Source organism: Vipera berus (genome assembly GCF_964194415.1).
Source record: "Vipera berus genome assembly, chromosome: 1".
In the NCBI taxonomy this organism is placed as follows: domain Eukaryota; kingdom Metazoa; phylum Chordata; class Lepidosauria; order Squamata; family Viperidae; genus Vipera; species Vipera berus.
In genome coordinates, this window is record NC_138202.1 from 62,385,219 (window position 1) to 62,408,788 (window position 23,570).

Here is a 23,570-nt window from a genome sequence, read left to right on the forward strand (position 1 = left end):
TACAATGAATGCAAAGTATATTAAGAAAGGAGCTGTAGAAGTTGCTTGAAACTGACTGAAAACAGTTGTATTACTGAGTGTTGCCTGTATGTGGAGTTACACGAATAGAGAGAATGAAAGTGAATAATTGGGAGAATGATAAAAGGAAGGGTACTTTCTCACACAACCTGGGAAATTGTAATAGTGATTTCTAAAATAATACTGCAAGCTGGCTTATCTGGACATTGCTTCCATATCAGGCAAGCAAATAGCAATGAAATGTTAATACCTGACTCTTGAATGGGTTGGATTCTGTTTTTGACTGTTTTAAATTGGTTACTTGAGATACTGATGCACTGAGCATGGAGGCTCAGCTGCCTACACACATCTAAGATAGGACATCTTATACAATATATCTCTTCAGCATTTGGTAATATCATTCATACTTTCTATGCAAACAATAGTGTTGTTAATATTGTTCTATAACGATGATAATAATAATAGTTGTTTGTCCATGATTATGGAAGAGAAAAATATATTTTCTAAATGTTTGCTTTGGGAGTTAGTCATAGAATAATTGGCATCATGTCAAAACAAATTCCCAGCAGACTGTAATTAGGGAAATTCACATTCCATCAACAATCATGAAAAAACCCTACCAATTATATTAATAATTCAGTATTACACTTGCAATCAGATGCATTAATATTGTGTATTCCACAAAGATCACATATTTAGTGTTTTACAGGCAGAGTGGGGGCTTTTGCATAGCTCTCAAATGCTTTAAGAAAATCAGTTTTCAAAACTTAATTTGTGGTAAGGTTTTCATGAAAAAAATAAGGCAAAAGAGTTCTTCTTTGGATCATGCTTAGTAAATTAAATTATTTCATGATTTCTTAAAATTAAATATAAGTACAAAACTAGCCCTCATTATTAAAAGTATTATTTAGGGATTTAGTCAATTTAAAAATTAGCAAATTAATAAATTAATAAAGCAAGAATAGAGATAAGATAAACTTAAGATAACTTTATGATTAAGTCTAAAGGCTAATAGCTATTACATTACTAACAGTTCAGATGTACAATATGCATATATATTCAAGAATTTTTAGTCTAATTACTTTTGAAAAATCCATTATTCTTGGAATTACTTGCTCTGGAGTATGTCTATGGATCTCTCAGTCATCCAGGTCATAGTTGTACCAAAGATGCTTTTTCACGAGGCATCTGGACTTCCTTGTTTTTCTTTGAAGACGTTTCGTTTCTCACCCAAGAAGCTTCTTCAGCTCTGACTGGATGGTGGAGAATGGAAGGATTTATACTCCTTGTAGACCGTTGGTCATTTGCATTCTTTTAGAGAGTCTTGATGCCACCTGGATAAACAGATAAACCTCCAAGTGGCATCAATGACTTTCTAAAAGAATGCAAATGACCAGCTGTCTGCAAGGAGTATAAATCCTTTCATTCCCCACCAGCTAGTCAGAGCTGAAGAAGCTTCTTGGATGAGAAGCAAAATGTCTTCAAAGAAAAAGAAAGTCCAGTTGTCTCATGAAAAAGCATCTTTAGGTGCTCTGGAGTATGCTGCTTTTTTTTAAAAAAAATGCCCACTTTAAATGGCAGAGAACAGTTAATTTTCCAATTCTAGTAATTGTAACACAAGCATGCTTTATTTTAAAAGGATACACTTAAGAAACACTGGAAGACCATGATTCCATTATATGCAAACTACACTAAAATATGTTATATTCATGAATGCAACAATAGCAACTAAGGTATGAATAAAACAACCATACAACAAAATAGTCAGAAATTGTAGAACAGTCTGTTTATTAGATTTCCAGTGAATGAAACATCAAAGATCAAAGAGATGTTACTATCTCTTACTTAGCTAACTGACTGATTGGGGCTCACAGTTGATGAGGCCTATACTTTCTTTTCAATAGTTTTCCTGATGGGAAAAAAGGACTACATGGATTGCGTGGACTACAGTTACTCCCAAGTGTTCCAAGTATTGGGGTGATCTTGAGACACGTTTTTTGTAGTTCACGTTCTCTTCTATTAGCCCTGGCTAATCTGGATGTTGATTAAGCACTGTTATGCATTTTAAATGAAAAAGAGGAAAAGAGACCTCTGATTTGCAAGAGAGTCATTAGTACTACTAATATTTTTCAGAAGACATAATGGAGTCAAATGCAATTTTCCAGAATAATGTTTCAAACAAACTGGGACTAAAAATTATTGGAAAATTTATTTCAAACGATCAGAATCCTAGAGTTGAAAGGTCCCTCAGAGGATAGCTGGTCTACTTAGTTCAGACATTGTTTTTAAGAACAATTAAGAACTGTAAATGTAAATTGGATCACAGTCTTGTTAGGTGGCAAGACTAAACATAATCACCCATACTGCACTGAAATAGTTTCTATCTATTCATTCAGTTGAGATAGCAAATGCAGAATCTTTGTGAGTTGCTGCCTTTTAAATGTGGAATGCTTCTGCCGCCATGCTCAGCTGTGAATCTAGTCATGTTTTCATTACGTGACACTCTCTCTAGGGATAGGATTAAAGTTTTCTCGCTTCAGTTTTCATTTGTTATACTACCTTATGAAATTGTGATGCTTCTTGTAAGACAGTTTGCCCCGTAGAAGATTTCACAGCAGTTCAGAGATACAAATTATATCAGAGATTAAGCAAGTTTTATCATATTGCCTTCTAGCGTGCTGATTTCTCTACAAAGAATAGGATTAGTAATTTATATCTTTCTATATTTTTGTATAATGAGTATGAACAAGGCTTGCTAAAGTCTTAATATCGAGGAGGTACACATGCTGAGAAATAACCTAATTTGTCTGGCTGGCATAGGGAAACCATTTGATTTATATTAATGAACTTGTAAATGAGAATATGGAAATAAATAGTCATAATTCATGCTAAAGCCTTCTAGAGGCATTAAAGTATCGAAGGAAGTGTGTGTGTGTGTGTGTGTGTGTGTGTGTATGTATATGTGTGTGTATGTATGTATATGTGTGTATGTGTATACACACACATACACACAGCCTATAATGCTCTCATTTGGTAGGCGGAATTGTTACACAGAAGTTCACCATTAGGGTCACACTTGCTTTAATACAACTTTATATTTCATCTTTGGCTGACAGAAAGCTATCTTTCTCCTGTTTGAGCACAAATCTTTACCTTTTCTGACATCAGTAACATTAGCTAAAATGTAATCCGTTGCAACACAGAGATAATCCATATTTTTAGATTTTGTTTTGTGAACTACAATGGGCTGTTCTGATTTATTAATTTTTGGCTCAATAAACTATGAAATTCTTTTTGACAAAAAAGGAAAAATACGTGGTTTTAATTAGCAACTAATTTCAGATTTGCAACACAATTTCTTTTTTCTTCCATCCTCAATAACTTCCATGTCTACTTAGCAAATTGTCTTTTAGCTCCAACATGCAGTGAAAAGATTGGACTATGGAATTCAATTAACTCCTGCAAGCGTGAATCTGGTTCAAAGGACAAAGATATATTTCTTTATTTGTTCATTCCAATATTAAAATAAATCTAATGTAAACTATAGACATTTTAATAAATGAACATAGATATTTTCACATAACGAAGGGTTTCAATGGATAAACTAAATATGCTGTAAACCTGATTTGAAATGCTACCTCTCTATTTAAGAAAAAATGTTTTGTTTATAATATTTGTCTCACTTGCCTCATGTTTCTTCCTCTACCTGTGGGATCAAATCAGGTGCTATAATTCTGATCAAATATGGTGAGGTACTCAAATTCTTGTTCTTGTTTATCAACCAGCTAAAGTTAGGATTTTTGTGGCTCATGAACATTTATAAGATTTTGCTATCATTATTGTTAAATTATTATGAACCAAGAATTATTTCTGAGCAACATCAAACATCTATACTAGTTATGTTCTTAAGATGTTCTGAGACTACCAGTCACATATTGGATAATTGATATGGATTTTTCTGTTTTACTATGAATGACTTTGGCTGATTATAACATTTGACCAAAAACACATTGTTGATTCTTTTAAATCACCTTCTGTGCTAATTACAAAAGACTAACACAATAGAATTGTAAAGTGCACTTATAAAAAATTAGCAGTAGAACAGATTATGTATAAATATGCTAAAAAACAAATGCCTAAACAAGTTTTAATTTGGCACCAACACCGCAGGCCCATAAGTGAAGGCAGAATTTCTACAAAGACCTTCTCTTGTGTTCCCTTCCAACAAACCACACAAATTCTTTTTTTAAAGTTAAGGCATGTATAAGTTAAGGTACGGAAAGGAATTTCTTCACTTGTTTGACTTGAAAAAACATAAATAGCTAATAAATCCAACTCTCAGGCCCAATTTGAACTGTGGCAACTGCATTTGCATCCACTGAAATTGCTGGTTTTCTTCTAGGCTGGCCCTAAGTACAGCACTCTACAATATTGAAAGATTATGAAAGCATGCATCACCCTGACAGACTAATCACTCTCTGGAACAATCACAGATTGGTCAACCAAACAAAACTGGCAGAAGGCCCACTGTGTTATTTGTGTCTTTGTTTATTTAACAAGTTTCTATCCCTCTGTAATAAAAATTATTCTGGTGGCTGATGCGGAATTATGTGGACTTTAAGTGTTAATACTGGATATAGATATTTCTCCAAATTTTCTGCTTCTAAGATTGGGATATGTAAAATTAGTGGACCAAAATTACTGTAAATGCAAATAAAATCGTAAGAATTCTTGTAGACCCCTTCAAAGACTCTGAAGAAGAGAACAAAGAATTCAGTCTTAAAGCACATTCTACTCATTTTTACAACAAACTATTGTGCAACAAATAACGGCCTGTCAGGTTATATCTTAATTCCTTCTTTCATGCACTAGCTGTGTTCATTTCCTGTCACAACTTTATTCCATCCTGTTTGTATATTTTAAATCTATTAAGGAACGTCAACTTAAATTTCCCCTGAATAATGCTGCAGGTTAGATATAAAAATAGGGACGGTACAATCTTTGAGGGGTAACATTTATGTCAGTTAATTAATATGGATAGTTGAGCTTTACATCTATCTCTTTTTCATGTTTGCACATTTGGGAGTTATCACTGCCTGAGCTATACCCACAGAGTCATAACACTCTAAAGAGTTTTGAAAGACAAGACACTGAAAATTGCAATTCTTTTTCTGCACAGAACCTGGGTACAAGGGGTTTCCCACAGCAATAGTGGTTTCTAGTATATATTCAATAATAAATTAGTAGGTTTTTGCTATATTATATTCTGCATTTCCCAAACCCGCAGCCATAGATCAATTTAGTTCCAAATCTTCATTCTGTACAAAAGGAGGTCTCCATACTGTCTATAGCTGTGGTGGCGAACCTATGGCACGGGTGCCATAGGTGGCACGAAGAGCCCCCTCTGTGGGCACGCGTGCCGTCGCCCCAGTCCTAGGCCTTCAGCTGGGTTTGATAAAACCTATTTGCTTTAGGCCTCTGCCGCTGTGTACAAAAAAAAAGGTTCAATCAATCAATTTCAATTTCTCGTGGGGAAAAAAAGTTCTCAAAGTTGGAATTGATTGATTGAACTTTTTAGTCCCACCCAATCTGCTGTTACCACTGCAGCCATGCCCACCCAGTGGGCCATTCCCATCCAATTGGCCACACCCACCCAAAGGGCCACGCCCACCCAGCACCCGATGATACGTAAGTGGGTTTTGGGTTGCAGTTTGGGCACTCGGTCTCTAAAAGGTTCGCCATCACTGGTCTATAGTAATGGATATGTATTGTATTCTGAAAGATAGACAATTTTAAAGAATTCTGTCTACAACAGTCTACATGCCTTCCAATTATATGGGTTTCAACTTCCAAAATGATCAGTAATGGCCAGACAGGCTGGGAAAACTAGAAATTTAAGTCCACACATCTGGAAGAAGTCCAAGCTGGGAAAGGCTGGTTAACCTACACAAATTCTACTCACATAATAGGCTGTTTGATGCACCAGAAGTTCTAATTACTTAGCTTTATAATACACGTATTAATTCCTGTTATTTTTACTTTCATTTTCCACACAAATTCATGAAAATCAGTTACGGTTCAATGAGATGGTGCCTGTGCGTGCATGAAACAATACATTAGCATTATTCACTTGTGCTGACTTCTGGGAACTCAGTAGAACCCTTTTCTTTTTGTTGAAGACAAATATATTGAATGACTGCACTTTTCTGGAAACTACACTTTTTAAAAATGATTAATTATTACATAGGTAAAACAAATTATAAAGATATCCAGAAGTATCTCTATTATTAACCAGAGTTTGGAGTTACATAAACCCTACTTAAATACTATAAAACCAACAGTGGGATCATATTACTCCCGTTAAGCGCTGTCCCCAGCAAATCATCTGAACTACATTCAATGCAAATGGATGCAAAGGAAATCCTCCACAGATATATACATGTGTTGGATTCTGCTAAGCAAGAATCTTGTTGCATAAGGATACTGGTTCATGGAGGTTAATACAATATTATTGTATTGTATTGTGAGGAATGGTGATAGATGAATTGGGAGTATACTAAAAATCTTGGGAATGATAAATATCAAATGTTAAAGCTAAATGTTAGTGGAAATTAAAATTGAAAAATCTATTAGGTCATTGATTGTCTAAAAGATTGTGTGTTAAAACAATTAGAATATGTGTAAACCAAAACTATGGATATAGGTAAGAAAGTTATTTTCTATGTGATGGATAGGATAAAACTTGTCTTTTAATTTACAAATAGACAGTATATATGAAGGGAAAAAGAGAGGAAATATTTATGGTAGCAATTTGAAATCTGTACTAATGATATCTGTATGTAATTGAATTACTACTACCCAGCTACCACGTTGCTTTTCAAATATGTGAATGTAATATCAGAAAATCAATAAAATTTGTACAAAAAAACAATATTATTGTATATGCAAAGTCTTTCCTCCAAGATATATCTATCCAGAGTATGCAGAACACGTCAGGATGTTAACATTTTTTTTCAGTAACACTGATAGGAAGGCAGATATTATTGAAAGAACTCATATGATAAATGCTAACCTAGATAGAGCTGCAGTCTCAATCTTTGACACATTATGTTTTAACAACATCTAAAAAAACCTGTTGTTAAATGTGCTATTTGAAGAATTTGAAAAAAAATCTTTTGGCTTTTAAAGTTCAGTGTAAATAGGATTGTTTTGACCCTGGCACTGAATACACTTCTGGAACTAAGGAAGTCTAATTCAACAATTGAGTTTAAATTCTTTATTGTTCAATGTTCTTTGAGAAATGCCTGGGATTATTGGGAAATCCTAGGTAGACCATACACCCAAAACAAAGACAAAATCACTTCATTATTTGACATTTTTCCAGGATACTTAAAAATACATGACAGACTTACCTGTTTTTAGTGCTTTTCTTTTGACAATATTTGTTCGGAAGAATGTTCTAAGACTTAATGGAGTTATGTCACCATATGTTGACATCTTCTCTACAACTTGTTGAAACATTTCCACCATACCATGCAGGACTACATCTAAATTGATTGTAGAAGTTGATGGTGAAGTCAGAGTTAAAGATATAGTAACAGCAGTAGCACATGTTGGATAGGACTGCATAGCTTCACATCTAATTTGGCAGCTCTCCAGTGACCTTATCTGTGTAAGTTTTTGCCTCTGTTGTTGGTCTACTACTGCAATGACATGCCATTCAATGGAAGCAGCTCTTGGAAGAAAAGGTACCACAACAACAACAAGTTCTCCATGTGTTGCAGGCACATCATTATTTATGTCTTCATCTTTTGTCTGGAAATAAAGCAGATCACACCAAACATTAGACAATATTATTGTTTAAAGGTGTATATACAGTATACATATACTTTATGCACACATGTACACATACATAGAGGGAAAAGCTATAAACATTTAATGCACAAGGACTGGTAAGCTATGCATTTCATTGTATAGATCAAATAACACGTCACATAAAATTTTGTTTTATGTGAAAAAAATAAGATGAAAAAGGAGGAAGCAACAAAATGTATTTCATAAGAAAATAATTTAGAATTATTTTTAAATACTAATTTAATGTGGTCCATATTAAATAATGATTTATTTATCTGTCTGTTACATTGATAACGAGTTCACAAACAGAAACCTTATGATGGCTAGAAAAGCAAATGAACAGCAAATCAGAGAGGACCATTTTGTAAACCCAGGTTGGATACAACCAATTGGCCAATATGAGAAATGGCCTCATGCCATTCATTACAACAAAAAAACAAATAAAGAATTCCAGAAATTTAAAAAAAAACTTAATTCCTTCAGCAGACATACATACAGAACCATATTATTAACCTTTGTAGGAGCCAATTTTCATCCTAACTAAGGCTGCTTGTTTCTGAGCCCATGAAAGTATAGAGTTTCTAGAAAAAAGGCATCTGGGGACACCCATTATTGATCCAAGGTTGTAAATCTGGGGTTGCAGAATAGAATTTATAAAAAATGCTGGTGACCTAACGTAGCCTCTTCACAGGGATATGAAAACTAATTCCTGTGTCCCAAATCACCACAGCAGAAATTCCTTTGTTTGTTTTCTCACGGTGTTGATTCAGCCAGTTGTGGGACTTTTCCTGTTCCAAAATCACTTTGCTTTCACTGGCTCTTGATACTGAAGTGTATTTTAATTCTTTTCTTTCCAGAGTGATTTGTTGCCCATACAGTATGCTTCTTCTTCTTTATTTCCCAGCTGGTCTAGAACTCCCTACAACTGCTCCCAGAGTAGTACTCCTAAAACACCTCTCAGGTTGATTTTGTTTTTTTGTCATAGCTGGTGAGATATCTCCCTGAACCTTCTTATCCCCTCTACTCTTGTCTTTTTAAAAATAATGTTATTTTTGTTTAGTTAAGCTTTTAATTTGCTGACTAATTTCTTATAAGTTGTGGCTGGTTTTGTTTCACCTTGAATATTTTTCAAAATCCAAAGTGAAAAAAAAGATGAGGAAAAGGGGAAGAAGTATCCTGACACAATTAAGAATTGATGACTGGTTCCAGACTCAGACTGCATGACAGTAAGGGTAAAAGATTTACTTTTCTTAAACAACCACCTTGAACCTCTGGTTATTTATAAGAGGTTTCCGTTTATGAGGTAAAGGTAGAAGCAGAAAATATAAATGGATGGGATATGCCTGCCTCTCTCTCTTGCTCTCTCTGCAAGAAATGTTTTTGCTGAATCAACAGAGTAGCTAAAAAAATTTACAGTGCACGTAATACTCTGCATTTCAGGGCTGAATTCATGGCATATCAGCATTTTATTGATGACACAGTTTTCCTGGCATATTTGAGTCTAAATGCCATCAATGGAAAATTGAACTCTTTTCTATAACTTTTAGAATATTCCCCAAGAGGCATTCCAGTAGGTAAGAAAATTAGCTGAATTCACCCCACTGAGATAAATTGTGTTATGATACATTTTACAACTTTAATTATTCTTATTATCCAAAATAATGCAACACATATCTACTAATGTGGCTTTTCTAAAAAAAACAAAAACAAAAAACCAGCAATAGTGGCAAAGTGTCTTCTAAACTCCAGAGACATTATACTTACATTTAATACCTGCATAGTCCCATCTATGTTCATGAAAATGGGAAACTACCTGGCTTCTCTTTAAATTTCTCCTAGCTAAACTTCCAAATTTCCAAACCTGACAAATAAGCCTTTATTAGTGCCTACTTATGTTGGGCTCACTGCTAAGAGAAGAACTGGAAGAAAAGATACAGATAAGAGCCTGGTTCCTATCCCAGAGAAGCTCACCTAGGAAGGATGAATCCCTGCCAGGATGAATTAATTCTCTTCTGCTGTCCTACTCTTAAATACAAAACTCTTTTGTCTTGCTACCCAAGAATGGTCAAGTTTTTGTTCTTCAGAGTTAAGGCAGAAGGCATTGTAAAGGCATTGTTTCCCAATGGCTTTACAATTATTGTCCAGAAGACCCAAATCTGTCTTCCGATAAATTCAAAGGGACTTGTTTTAAACAGCAATCATACAGATAATATAGCTGTTCCTAACTATGATTTATCAAGAGCAACACATCTTCTTCCCCAGTGGCATGCGTCTCTGTCATCCTGTCAATGTCAGATGGAATACCTCTTTAGTCTATCAGTTGCTTTCCAGCAGCTATCACTAAATAGCTCAGATTCTGTTATGGTGGACATCTCTGTGCAGACATCTACTTATTTATCTTAGCTTCTCTATCTCAGAGACCCAACCTAAAACAACAGATAAGCTCATGGACAAAAATTATCACATGCATCCCTTGTTCCCTGCCAGTTGTCACCTGATTTTTCCAGATTCATTATATACAAATGCATCAACTCCTGTCATATGTGCTCTCTTTTCCAAATGACCTGTCAACACTGCAACGATCCTGGCTGAAGCCATTTTTGCTTCATTTTCGGTTGCCACAGTACTGGGAGGGAGGAATGAGTGGTTTTAAGGTTGGACTAAACAATAAATTGTCCCGTGGGAACCAAGGTCATTGCTGCCTGACTTTTGGCGGGCTTAGTCTTCTGTTAGAAAGTCCGCCAAAGTATTCTATTGGGGAATGCAGATAATAACATAAGTGTTGGGGTGGAAAGTTCAACTTTGTAACATTGTAATACTTGGGAGGGAACTCCAGACTTGGTTTCACTTTTGACCATGCCAATACTTTGTAGCCAATAAATATGTTGTTTAAGGAAACCTCTAGCCTTGGAGTTCCGCTTTTACTGGTCTTATCTATTGGAACCATGACATGACCATTATTATCTACCCCTACAATGCATGTTTTGTCTTGAAACAGTAGAATACAGCTTTAAACTATCCAAACCAATACTTGTAGACCAGGTTTTTTCAACTGGTGGTATGCATACCACAGGTGTTACTTTAGCACTGGCAGGTAGTACACGACCCCCTAGCCAAGTGTAGCAGGGGAGGGAACGAGCTAAAGCAGTGCCGCACATGCCTGGAGGAGACCACCTGGAGCTGCAGGGCTTGGGAGAAGCCCCAGGATCTGTGTGTGCAGTTGCACGCTGGTTGGAGTTTCCGGTGCACCAGGAAAAGGAGGAGCAGGGCACAGAGAGGAGAAGCTATAAAAGGAGCAGGTATTGGCGGGAGAGAAAAAAAACACAGAGAAAGAGAGAATAGAAGAGGCTTTTGTTAGCGAAGCAGAGAGGAGAGACTGAGGAGTAGCCTTTGTGAGCGAAGGGTGAGTGAAAGAGCGAGAGAGAAGCTTGTGCTAGCAATGTGTGAGTGAAAGAGCGAGAGAAGCTTTTGCGAGCAACGTGAGTGAATGACAGCAAGAGAGAAGTTTTTGCAAGCAACGTATGAGTGAATGACAACAAGAGAGAAGCTTTTGCGAGCAATGTGTGTGTGAATGACAGCAAGAGAGAAGCTTGTGTGAGCAATGTATATGAAAGAGAGAGAAGCTTTTGTGAGCAACATGTGAGTAAATGAGAGCAAGAGAGAAGCTTCTGTGACCAACAAATGAATCTAACCAGTAAAGCCCAAAATCCCCCCAACCTTTTAGTCATCAAGTTTTTGATACCTTGCTAAGCAGTGGTGGTACTCAAATATTGTTATATTCTAAAAGTGGTACAATCTTTGAAAAAGTTGAAAAGCCCTGATGTAGACTACTCAAGCCACTTTATGATTTCACTTTAGAAGACATCTGTCATTAATGAGGTTCTTTGCTTTCACAAGTTAAGAGTCCCTTTTCTACTGACACATAACTCAGACTTGTATAATCTAATAAGCTGTCCATGGTCTCAAATAACTTTTTTTAATGTCTGGTGGCTATTTCCGGAAAGAGTCTTTAAATACAGCTAGCGATATCCATGAAACAATCTCTACATTTCAGTAATTTGCTCAAATACTTACATTCTGATCACATTCCATTTTAACATCCCAATAAATGAACTAAATCTTGGTTTGATACAGAGTATGTCTCACAAAAGTATTTAAAGGTATGTCTAGCTTATAAAAATGTCCATAGCTACAACAATAATTCTTCATGTGAAACCTTCTATTCACTAAAAAAGAGGCTACTGAAGGAAAAAAGCAAAGTTATGCATTATAGAATTGGGCCATGTTTCAACAGGCTTTGTTATGTAAAGATGGTTGCATGTTTTAATACCCAGGCACTCAGTTCCCAGCTAGATTTAATTCTACTAATATTTACATGCCGATTATCAATTTTTGGGACAAACATTCATGACTTGCTCAAGATACATCTAGGTGATGATTTGTATACCCACTAATAGATAATATCCTTCCTGAATGGCCCCCAGTTTCATTCCTAGAAATCCAAATATTCGTAGTTTAGTTGAAAACAGGAAAGCTTCTAGCAAAGACTTAATGTTATCAAAATTCCTAAAAATAAATTATTATTATTATTTTATTATTATTTAATTAAATTTTTATACCGCCCTTCTCCCGAAGGACTCAGGGCGGTGAACAGGGCATATCTTAAAACTACAAAAGTACAAAAGTTAAAAAAGAATTAAATTATTGCCCACAATAAAAACAATAAAATATATATATAAATATTAAAACCCTAAGTAATTCCCCATCAGGCCAGGCCAGCTTGTTCAAATAAATGGGTCTTTAACCCGCGCCGGAAGGAGCGGAGATCCGGTGCCATCCGGAGCTCAACCGGCAGCTGATTCCACAAAGCCGGAGCGCCCACAGAGAAGGCCCTCCCCCTGGGGGCCACCAGTCGACATTCTCTGACTGGAGGCACCCTGAGGAGGCCCTCTCTGTGGGAACGCACGGGGCGGAGGGGAGTCGACGCCGGCAGCAGGTGGTCCCCGAGGTATTCCGGACCCATGCCATGTAATGTTTGGTGGCATTCAAATTAGCACTTCTTTTCACCCCTATAATTTCTTGCATTTCCAAAAAGATTGGCTTAGTTGTATCATTGTCCCAATATATAAAGTTACAACAGTGATCATGCTAATTATCAACAATTATTCATAGCTAATAAACAAACTATGTGCTGTTCTTTTGCTATAAATTATTGGATTTGATGCTATCACAAATGCATTTTAAAAAAGCAAAATCTCTTAAAGAAATCTCAGACACAATTTCAATAGAAAACAGCTGAATTACATGTCATCAAGATTTTCAACGTCTTCTTTGATGTTTAACAGGGGCATTAAAAAAATAATAACAATGTATTAATCCAGTGAGTAATTTGGTGTGTGTGTGTGTCTGTAATTATTTCATGACTATTAAAGTACTTATCAGCATCTATTCCTGCTGTATTTCATTTCTGTCAAGTTAATATTTAATTCCCAGTTCATCGTACACTTGCAATTCATAATTAATGTGCTATAAATCTACTAATATAGACATTAACATTATTTGACTTAATATCAAATCATTATATTAGATTGCCCAGAGGAGATATTATAAAAAGTAGATTGTCCTAACCTAGAACCACTAAAGAATTGATGCAGGTTTTTTCACTACACACTAAAACTAAAAAGATAAAAATTTACAGGGAAGAAATGGTGAACCAAGGATGGCTCTGCTAGAAGTACAGGTAGTCCTTGAATTACGACCACAATTGAGCCCAAAATTTCTGTTAAGTGAGACATTCATTAGAGTTTTGCCCCATTTTACAATCTTTCGTGCCACAGTTGTTAAGTTTATCACTGCAGTGGATAAATTAGTAACATATTTGTTAAGTGAATCTGGCTTTCCCATTGATTTTGCTTATCAAAAGGTTGAAAAAAGGATCACATGACCTTGGGACACAGCAAAGGTCACAAGTATGAACCAGTTGCCAATCATCTGAATTTTGGTCACATGAACATGGGGATGCTGCAAAGATTGTAAGTGTGAAAAATTGTCGTCTCTTTTTTCAGTGCCATTGTAGCAATAGCAATAAGACTTATATACAGCCCTCTCTAACCAGTTTACAGAGTCAGCATATTGCCCCCAATAATCTGGGTCCTCATTTTACCGACCTTGGAAGAATGAAATTCTGGATCAAATCTTGAGCTGGTGAGATTGGAATTGCCGAACTGCTGGCAATTGGCAGTCGGCAGAATTAGCCTGCAATACTGCATTCTAACCACTGTCTTTGAACAATCACTAAATGGACTTTTGTTAAGTCAAGGATTATCTGTAATTCTTGTCCAGACAAGGATAGGACTTGTGATTGCCCACAAGTGCTCCAGACCGTTCCTCTTGCTCCTCATGGGAACTGAAAGCCTGAGCTCTGCATATCTATGGCAGGTTGCTAGAAGGCTGCAAGTCAGTGGTACCTTTTAGGATTATAGCTATAGAAGATAAGGGAAAGCCATTTTTGGTCATCAGTACATTTAAGGATACTGGATTTGCATACTTTCTTTTCTAATCGCTTTCAAAAATTGCTTGTTAACTGCTTTTCATCTATTAGAAACTTTTGAATGGACATGTTTTACAACATCAGGTGAGTTTCTTTCAATCCTTAGTGAAACACATTTTAAATATTTTAAGTTTAAGGACTTAACCGTTTTTTTCAATAAACAGCAAAACAGTGATTAGAACTTTAATTTGGAAAATTACAAATTGGCTACGAGTCCAGATTGAATTTGAAATAAGCTATGGGAATTAATTATAGGAATCCTTACTGTGGGCAAATGGTTTCGTTTTGAATTCCCTTAAAAATACATGATAGGGTCTAATTTTGAGGGTTGGACACTAGAGGAAACCAGAAAGAACTAAAAAGATTACCATTAAAAAAGAATAATTAATTTAATTTACCAATACAGAATGGAGCAAAATATTTTAACGTTGGATGATATTTTTCAAACAATGGACCCGCAAACTAATTTTAAGAATATCTGCCATTATAGATACAGGTAATCCTCGATTCATGACCACAACTGAGCCCGAAATTTTGATTGTTATGTAAGACGGTTGTTAAGTGAATTTTGCCCCATTTTACAACTTGTCTTGCCACCATTAAGTGAATCATTGCAGCTGTTAAATCTGCAACAAGGATAAAAAATAAATGGCTTCCCCGTCAACTTTGCTTGCCAAAAAGCCACAACAGATGACCCCGTGATCCTAGGACTCTGCAAATGTCATAAATATGAGTCAGTTGCCAAGCATCTGAATTTTGACCATGTGATCATGGGGAATGCTGCAATGATTGTTAACATCTATATGAAGCCGCTGGGTGAGATCATCCGTGGCTTTGGGGTGAGGTATCACCAATATGCGGATGATACCCAGTTGTTTATTTCCACCCCGAGCCAACCCAGTGATGCCCTTGACGTGATGTCCCGGTGCCTGGAGGCGGTGCAGGTCTGGATGGGAAAGAACAGGCTCAGGCTGAACCCCTCCAAGACCAAGTGGCTGTGGATACTGGCATCTCACATTGTCCAACATGTTCCATCTCTTTTGATGGGGGGAGAGCTATTGCCACCCTCAGAAAGGGCCCGCAGTATCAGGGGTCATACAGGGGTCATTTCAGACGTGCTCCAAAAGCTTTGGAGTGTCAAGATTGGTGACTAAATCTCTAATTTAGAATGTCAATGGATTAAATTCATCATAGAGGAGAAAGAAAGTTTTTCAATATTTAAAATAATTTAAGACTGATGCTATTTGTTTGCAAGAAACGTATATTAGGGTTATGGACTAAAAGTATTTATTGAATTTAAGATTGGGTATGCAAGCTCCTAATCAATAACAAGTTGATTTTTCTTAACTTACTACATATAAAGGTTACTTAATTGGATTATAAATTTTTTAAATTTTTTATTTTATTTTCATTGGAGATTGGAATGGTGTCTTAGACGTATAGATGGATGATCTGGAACTGTGAGACATTTGGTGTGATATATGCAAGAACTATTTTTGATTATAGTTCAGTTTGGTTGGAGATTAACAAGGTTAATAGAGATTGGCGCTTTTGGCGCGTAATTGAGAATTTGTTTAGAATTTAGAGAAATGTGGGAGAATGTAAATCGTACATGAAAATTTTCTTTTTTTTTCTTTTTTTTTTAATTTAATATGAATAAGGATTGGGATTAAGAAATTTTATTTAGTATTTGAGTAAAGTTCCTTTTCTGTTTTCTTTCTTTTTTTCTTATCTGTAATAGTAATATTGTTTGTAATCATTTTACATGAGCTAGAGGGTGATAGAATTAATAGTTTATTGTGATAGCATATGGATGCTTATGTTTGTTTTTCTTTTTTATACCCTGTATTTAGCTCTGGGAAGTAGGGGGGGGGAGAGGAGGGAATGGGGGAGAGGGATAGGGAGGGTTAGATAGGGGTGGGGGAGGGGGGGATTAAAGTTAAAATGTACTGTAAAACTTTTTAAATAAATAAAAAAAAACAAAGAAAGGGCCCGCAACTTGGGTGTCCTCCTGGATTCATGGCTTAACCTGGAAGATCATCTAACCGCCATGACCAGGGGGGCCTTTGCACAGGTTCGCCTGTTGCGCCAGTTGCGCCCCTTTTTGGACCGAGATGCCCTATGCAGGTCACCCATGCCCTTGTGACTTCTCGCCTGGATTACTGCAATGCTCTCTAAATGGGGCTGCCCTTGAAGTGCACCCGGAGGCTTCAGCTGGTGCAAAATGCGGCTGCGTGGGTGCTGATGGGAGTATCTCGATACTCCCATGTTACATCTCTCTTGCGCAAGCTGCATTGGCTTCCGGTTGCCCTCTGGGTGTGATTCAAGGTGCTGGTAATTACCTTTAAAGCCCTACATGGCTTAGGCCCGGGGTACTTGTGAGACCACCTGCTGCCAATGTCAACCTCCCATCGCCCGGTTCGCTCCCACAGTCGGCCTCCTCAGGGTTCCGTCGGCCAGGCAATGCCGGCTGGTGACCCCCAGGGGGAGAGCCTTCTCTGTGGGCGTGCTGACCCTCTGGAATGAACTGCCTCCGGAGCTGTGGACGGCCCCCGACCTTCGATCCTTCCGCTGTGACCTGAAGACATGGTTGTTCCAACAAGCGGGCCTGGACTGACCATGGTTTTTAATTTGGTTTTCATTGTGTTAAATTGTCCCATATTTCTTATATTCATTGTTTAATTCTTTTTTAATTTTTGTATTTTATGTCTCTTAATTTTTATTGTTGTGAGCCGCCCTGAGTCCTTAGAGAGAAGGGCGGCATATAAATTTAATAAATCCTAAATCCTAAGTGTGAAAAACAGTCATAAGTCACTTTTTCAGTGCCCTTGTAACTTTGAACAGCCACTTAAATGAACTGTTGTAAATGGAAGACAACCTGTAGAATGTGTTTAAAAGATGTTATGGAAGAAAAACAAGTTTTATTTGCTAAGACCAAGACTAAAAGTGGATTTAAAAATGATAGGCCATAAGAATTATATGGAAAAAGATGCTACACTGCACATATAAATAAACCAGCTGATATCTTAATACTTAAAATGGATATACAAATAACAAACTAAAAAAGTGATCAGGAAAGCTTTCCTATATTAGATCTGAAAACAGGTTGTTAATGTTCTAAAGAACTTTGTGAGAAGGGAGAAAGGAAAAATGAAAAGTTCTAGGACATTATTTGAAGATTGATTGCTCCCACTGCCATACACTCCACACACAACCTGGGCTCCACATATCTATAGCAGAGAAAGTGGAGCAGCTCTCTCACGATTGCCCCCACCAACATCCACATCTTGTGAATCTCACTGTGTGCCTTCCAAGATGATTGGACAACCATTTGTCTGAAATGGTATAGGGCCCTCTCTGTGGGCACGTCCACCGTTGCCCTCTCTGTGGCCACGCTCACCCAATTGGCCACACCCATACAATAGGCCATGCCCACCAGGCAAACCTGATACATAAGTGGGTTTTGGGTTGCAGTTTGCGCACTCGGTCTCTAAAAGGTTCGCCATCACTAATATAGGATTTCCTGCTTGAGTAGGGGGTTCGACTAGAAGATCTCTAAAGTATCTTCCAACTCTATTATTATTCTATTCTATTCTATTCTATTCTATTCTATTCTATTCTATTCTATTCTATTCTATTCTATTCTATTCTATTCTATTCTATTCCATTATCGTCCCCTCCCCTAATTAGGAGTCTTGCCTTCCTGTGCTCCATTAATGGACATTTTAATGTATAGTACCCAATTGGAGCCAGCTCTTCATTTCTCTTTTTTATGAAGAATTAACTTGTAAATATGTATATTTTCTGAACCAAGGATCAGCCTTCAGTGGGTTGGTTGAATAGATGGCTGGGAATTCTGAATCTTTTTTTTCACATGCTGATTTGTACAATTGATCTTTTCAAAGGAATTGAAGATCCAGATTGTTAAAATGGGAATATAAAGACCCATGGTGGTCCAGTGATTATAATGCCGTATTGCAGGTTAACTCTGCCAACTGTCAGGAATTCAATCCTGACTGGCTCAAGGTTGCCTCAGCCTTCCATCCTTTCACCAGTTGGTAAAATGGGGACCCAGATTCTTGGTCAAAATATGCTGACTCTGTATATAAGGTTAAGTGCTATTGTTATTGCTAATATAAAACAGGCTTATTTGATCAAGGTTAAAATAGACATGTTATTTCTGGTAACCCTTAATGACCTTTTCCTGATCAGATTGACAGGCTTTAATGATTTGTTTACAGATAAAAGATGACATATCGGTACAAGAGAAAATTTGTTTTATTTTAAGAGGAGATGATGAGTTACTAACACTGTTTATTCTTGTTATGATGAAGGGAGAAGTCATTTCTTTCTATATTTCTTTTTTTTGCTTTACCATACTTTTATTTTTATTCTATTTTTTTTGCACTTTCTATTCTTTTTTTTAAAATTTGTATTACTTTTTGTCTTTTTAATTACAACCTTTAATAAACATCTTAAGGATTTAAGCAAATAGGTTTTTTAACTACTAACTATGGACCTTCACTTAAACATAAAGTTCTGTATATTTCACCTAAGTATTTTATTTCAAAATAGTCCCTCCTCTTATTTCTTAATAAACCACATAATAAGCAATGCTAGTTTTAGTGACTGAAGCTTTCTTTGCCTGGATCTCTACTAGTAACAACTTTTTTCCTAGTAATTTGCTTACACTGCAGTTCAAAATAGTAAATACTATATGCTGGCTGACCTTTGAATGGAAAAATAATTACAAGTTAAAATAGTAATTTTATCTGAAGTCGATAAGGCCATAACATTCTCTCTGCCTTCAATTCACAGGCTAAATTTTCATCCACTCTGTCTTGACTTCGAGAGGAAGGAATAATGACAGGTTACAGGCACTTTATTTCAAAATTCGCTCACAAAATTATTGATAATCATTTTCAGCCTCACACACAAAAAAGTCTCTGTTGCTTGACCCTTGTGAGCTGTTTACATGAAAAAATGCACTTACATCTATATTAACAATAGTTAAGTCTAATTCAACATCAAAACTTACAGCAATTTCTTTAGCATGTTTGTGCTTGATATCAGAACAAAAATAGGGATAATTTGCCTCAAATTGCAGTCACTTCAGTCATAATAAAATCTCACTGAGTACTGTTTGCTTTCAGCATTCTCATTAGGCAAGCTGGGGCTATTATTAAGGTACAACCACATAACTGTTATATTAGCACTTAAAGTATAGCATAGTAGCCCCCTCCAGGAGATGAATTCTAACCTTGTCAATATAATTCTACTTCCAATGCTACAGAACAGTTTGAAAAGCTGAATACTGAAGCTTTATGTTAGAAAAAAAAGTCATGCTCGTTCAGGCTTAAAGGCCACTTGGCTGGCCCAAGGTGCTGAGGTAAGGTTAGAAAAAAGCTGCCTCAGATCAAGTCAAGCATTGAGACCAAACTTTCTATTTTCTTGTACTTGTCTTAGGCTGTTAAATCAATTACTCTGTATTTCTGCCTGCTTTCAGCTTCCATTTAGAATAAGAGAAAGAATAAAAGGCCAAGACAAAATTACAATTTCAAAGTTAACAAATGATCATCATTCCAAGTGAAAGACTACGTACCATGTAGCCACATATTCACATAACCTCACATTTTAGAGGCTTTAACCTTTAAAAGATGTGTTTTTATGACGGAGCTTGCAAGAATACCCTTCTTCCCCTTCCCCAATCGTTTCAAACTTAGTCAAAATATTTTTTTTTAAAAAAAATAGAGAGCAAGGAGTCTGCTTTGTAGGAGACAGAAGTGCTTGACCGTTTTGAAAAGATCATTGATGATTATTCATTTTCAGAAAATATTGAGTTAATGTTACTAATGTTACCCTTATAGGAGTATTAGTCCTACTTGTTGCACCTGAGGCTATTATTAAAAGACTAGGACCCCTATTAGGAGATCTAAGAGTACTTTAGAATTAGAATCTTCTCTTTTCATTCCTATTTTAAGTGTATATGATGTTGATGCTTATGACTTGGTTTTCTTGGGCTGGTATCCTTTAGATATATTGAACTACAAGCTCCATGAAAGCAGCCACAGCTTTAATAGATGATGCTTTAAAGGCAGGAAAGTATTAGAGTTATGGTATTTAATTAGAATACATGTCTCCTATTACAAATTTCTCATTATCAGTCTGAGTTCTATTATCAAATGATTCTTTTGAACCTACAGTGAAATCTTATTTTTATATGTTCCCCTGATTTTCTAGTCTGATTTTTTTCCAATTACTTAGCCCTTCTACAGATATGAATCTAAGTTAGAGTGGTTTTAAGTGCCAAGAAATGCAAGCATTATTTCTTTTTTAAAAAATTGTTCCTTTGCTTCAATTACTTAGTTGGTGCAGGAAAGCTGTTCCCATGACAAACCCTACTTTTAGCCAACCATTATCTCCTGCCTCCGTCCTCTTCTTTTCCAGCAATATAACTGTTCAGTGATTTTTTTCAATAATAATGGCAATCTCATGTAATCTTTGAACTTCTATAACAAAAGTTAGAGGACAATGTTTAGTTATTTAACAATCCCCCCTCCCAAAATTGCATAACCAGCTAAAACTGTTATTTCAAGAAAAATTTCAGAATACATTAGACAAGGAACTTTTTTTAAAAAGGAAACAACTGAACATTAACCAATTGACTTAAAAGATGTTTCACGGAATAACTGTCCTTTAAGGTCCATTCCAATGTCTATGGAGATTCTCAATTATCTAGATCATGATTGTTCCAAAGGTGCTTTTTAAAAGGCAACTGGGCTTTCTTGTTTCTATCCTTGAAAATGTTTCACTTCTCATTCAAGAAGCTTCTTCAGTTTGTCTTTTGAAAAACATTTTGGGAGATCCATTGCAATATGTACAATCACTGGTGTCTTTTTTAACTGAAAAGATTGGCATAAAGATGGCATAAAGTAATTTATAGAAAATGTGTCAAATGTCTAAAATAAAAATACCTTTTATATTTTATCTTACAGTATTCTGACCAGCTGCTTAAATTTGCAATTGGGATTTGATATAAAAATAAAACTTCTGACCTCTGTTGTTCATGTTAATAACATGAAATCTGATTTTAAAAACTACCGTATTTTCCGGCGTATAAGACGACTGGGCGTATAAGACGACCCCCTACATTTCCTGTTAAATTATAGGGTTTGGGCTATACTCGCCGTATAAGACTACCCCTCTTCCAACGCACACCAAATAAAAATTAAAAAACATCAGATTTGATTTTAATATGGTAATTTTAATTCAAATGCTTATGACATGCAGGTGCTTAGTAGGAAAACTGTCACTTATAAACATAAGGCTGTTTGTCATCAAACATGTAAACATAAAACAGTGCAAGTGGATTAAACTATAATAATAATAATAATAATAATAATAATAATAATAATAATAATAATAATAATAATAATAATAATAATAATAAATTGTTGTTGGAGGGGACCTTGGAGGTCATCTAGTCCAACCCCCTGCTAAGGCAGGAAACCCTATACCATTTCAGACAAATGGCTGTCCAGTCTCTTCTTAAAAACTTCCAGTGTTGGAGCATTCATCACTTCTGGAGGCAGGTTGTTCCACTGGTTAATTGTTCTAACTGTCAGGAAGTTTCTCCTTAGTTCTAGGTTGCTTCTCTCCTTGATTAGTTTCCATCCATTACTTCTTGTCCTGCTTTCAGGTGCTTTGGAGAATAGCTTGACTCCCTCTTCTTTGTGGCAGCCCCTGATTCCAGCAACCATTCCCTATTTTCCTAATTCACTTTTTCACTCTAAAGCTTTCCCTGCGGAGAGCCTTAAGTAACACAAGCTGCCTGCAATTAGTGCAGGTTTGCATCCCACCAGGCTCAAGGTTGACTCAGCTTTCCATCCTTCCAAGGTAGGTAAAATGAGGACCCAGATTGTTGGGGGCAATAAGCTGACTTTGTAATAATGCTGCTTGGGGTGTGTGTGAAAGCCCTAATAAACAGGCATATACACAGAATGAAGGCTATTGCTAAGCACATTGATTTGTGCTTTAAATTGTAAGCCACCCTGAGTCTTCGGAGAAGGGCAGGATATAAATGGGATTTAAAAAAAAAGACCAAATGGGAGATCCGCTCCAGGTTTTCCAGCCAGCCCGCCCAGTTCCTGAGTCAAATGCGTCCTTAGAGCTAAGCCGCTGCTCTGGCGGCTGCCTTCCCCACCTGCCTTTCAAGTTGGGATAGACTACAGCTGGTCTTCAACTTTAGAAGGAAAGACGCCCAGACCCCAGCCTGTAAAAAATCACAGACTGCAGCTTCTACTCCAATTGGTCCCGCTTTCCCTGCGCAGACTAAATGGGAGATCCGCTCCAGGTTTTCCAGCTAACCCTGTCCCTAAATTTTCACCACCCGACGTATAAGACGACCCCTGACTTTTGAGAAGATTTTCATGGGTTAAAAAGTAGTCTTATACGCCGGAAACTACGGTATAAATTTTCAGAATTCTTTAAATGCAATATGTATTGCAGTCAGTATGTAACAACCATAGGATAATATTTTATGGCACTCACAATACAAGTTTGGTAGATGCTTCTATCAGATTCATCCAGTGGAGATACTCAAGAGATTTAAATGACCCATCTATATAACTGCGAAGATCCTCAGTTCTCTTTTGTGAAAGACTGGCCTTTTCTACACAGTTTTCCTAATGGAATTTCTACATAATAAGTAACAACGTTTTTGTTGGTAGGCTACTTTGTTCTGAAGCTTAAACTGATGCACTCGTTTATGCAGACAGCATGAGGAAGAAAGCCTTCAAATGCATAATTTATAGGATCATTAATCCTGACACTTTCATAATCAAACCTGCCACTGAAGATGCTCAAAACTACAACTCCTTTGGGAATGTTCTTCTTCTTTCATGAACCCATATATATACAGCAACTCAGCAATCATTTTCTTTAATTTGATGAAATGGAAGGATTCGGAGTCTCCATTTTTCTGGATTGCAAAAGAGACAGGCTGAGTACAGAAAAATCCTGCGGTGATAGGAATAATAATTTCAAAATTAAATAGCTCTAAGTGAAATGTAATTATGCCTTTATGGCTGCCAGAAAAATCTCAGGATCAGTTTTACAAAAATAGGAAACTTTAAATATTCTTTTTTAA

General features: G+C 36.4%; 1 protein-coding gene across 1 annotated transcript in view; it reads right to left on the bottom strand.

The window, feature by feature from the left end:
* DPH6 (diphthamine biosynthesis 6) overlaps window positions 1-23,570 on the bottom strand; it is a 224,355-nt gene that overhangs the window by 33,689 nt on the left and 167,096 nt on the right. The window contains exon 14 of the mRNA XM_081313794.1: window positions 7,431-7,833. Within this exon, the coding sequence (XP_081169920.1) occupies window positions 7,431-7,833 (403 nt within the window). The remainder of the gene's footprint in view (window positions 1-7,430; window positions 7,834-23,570) is intronic.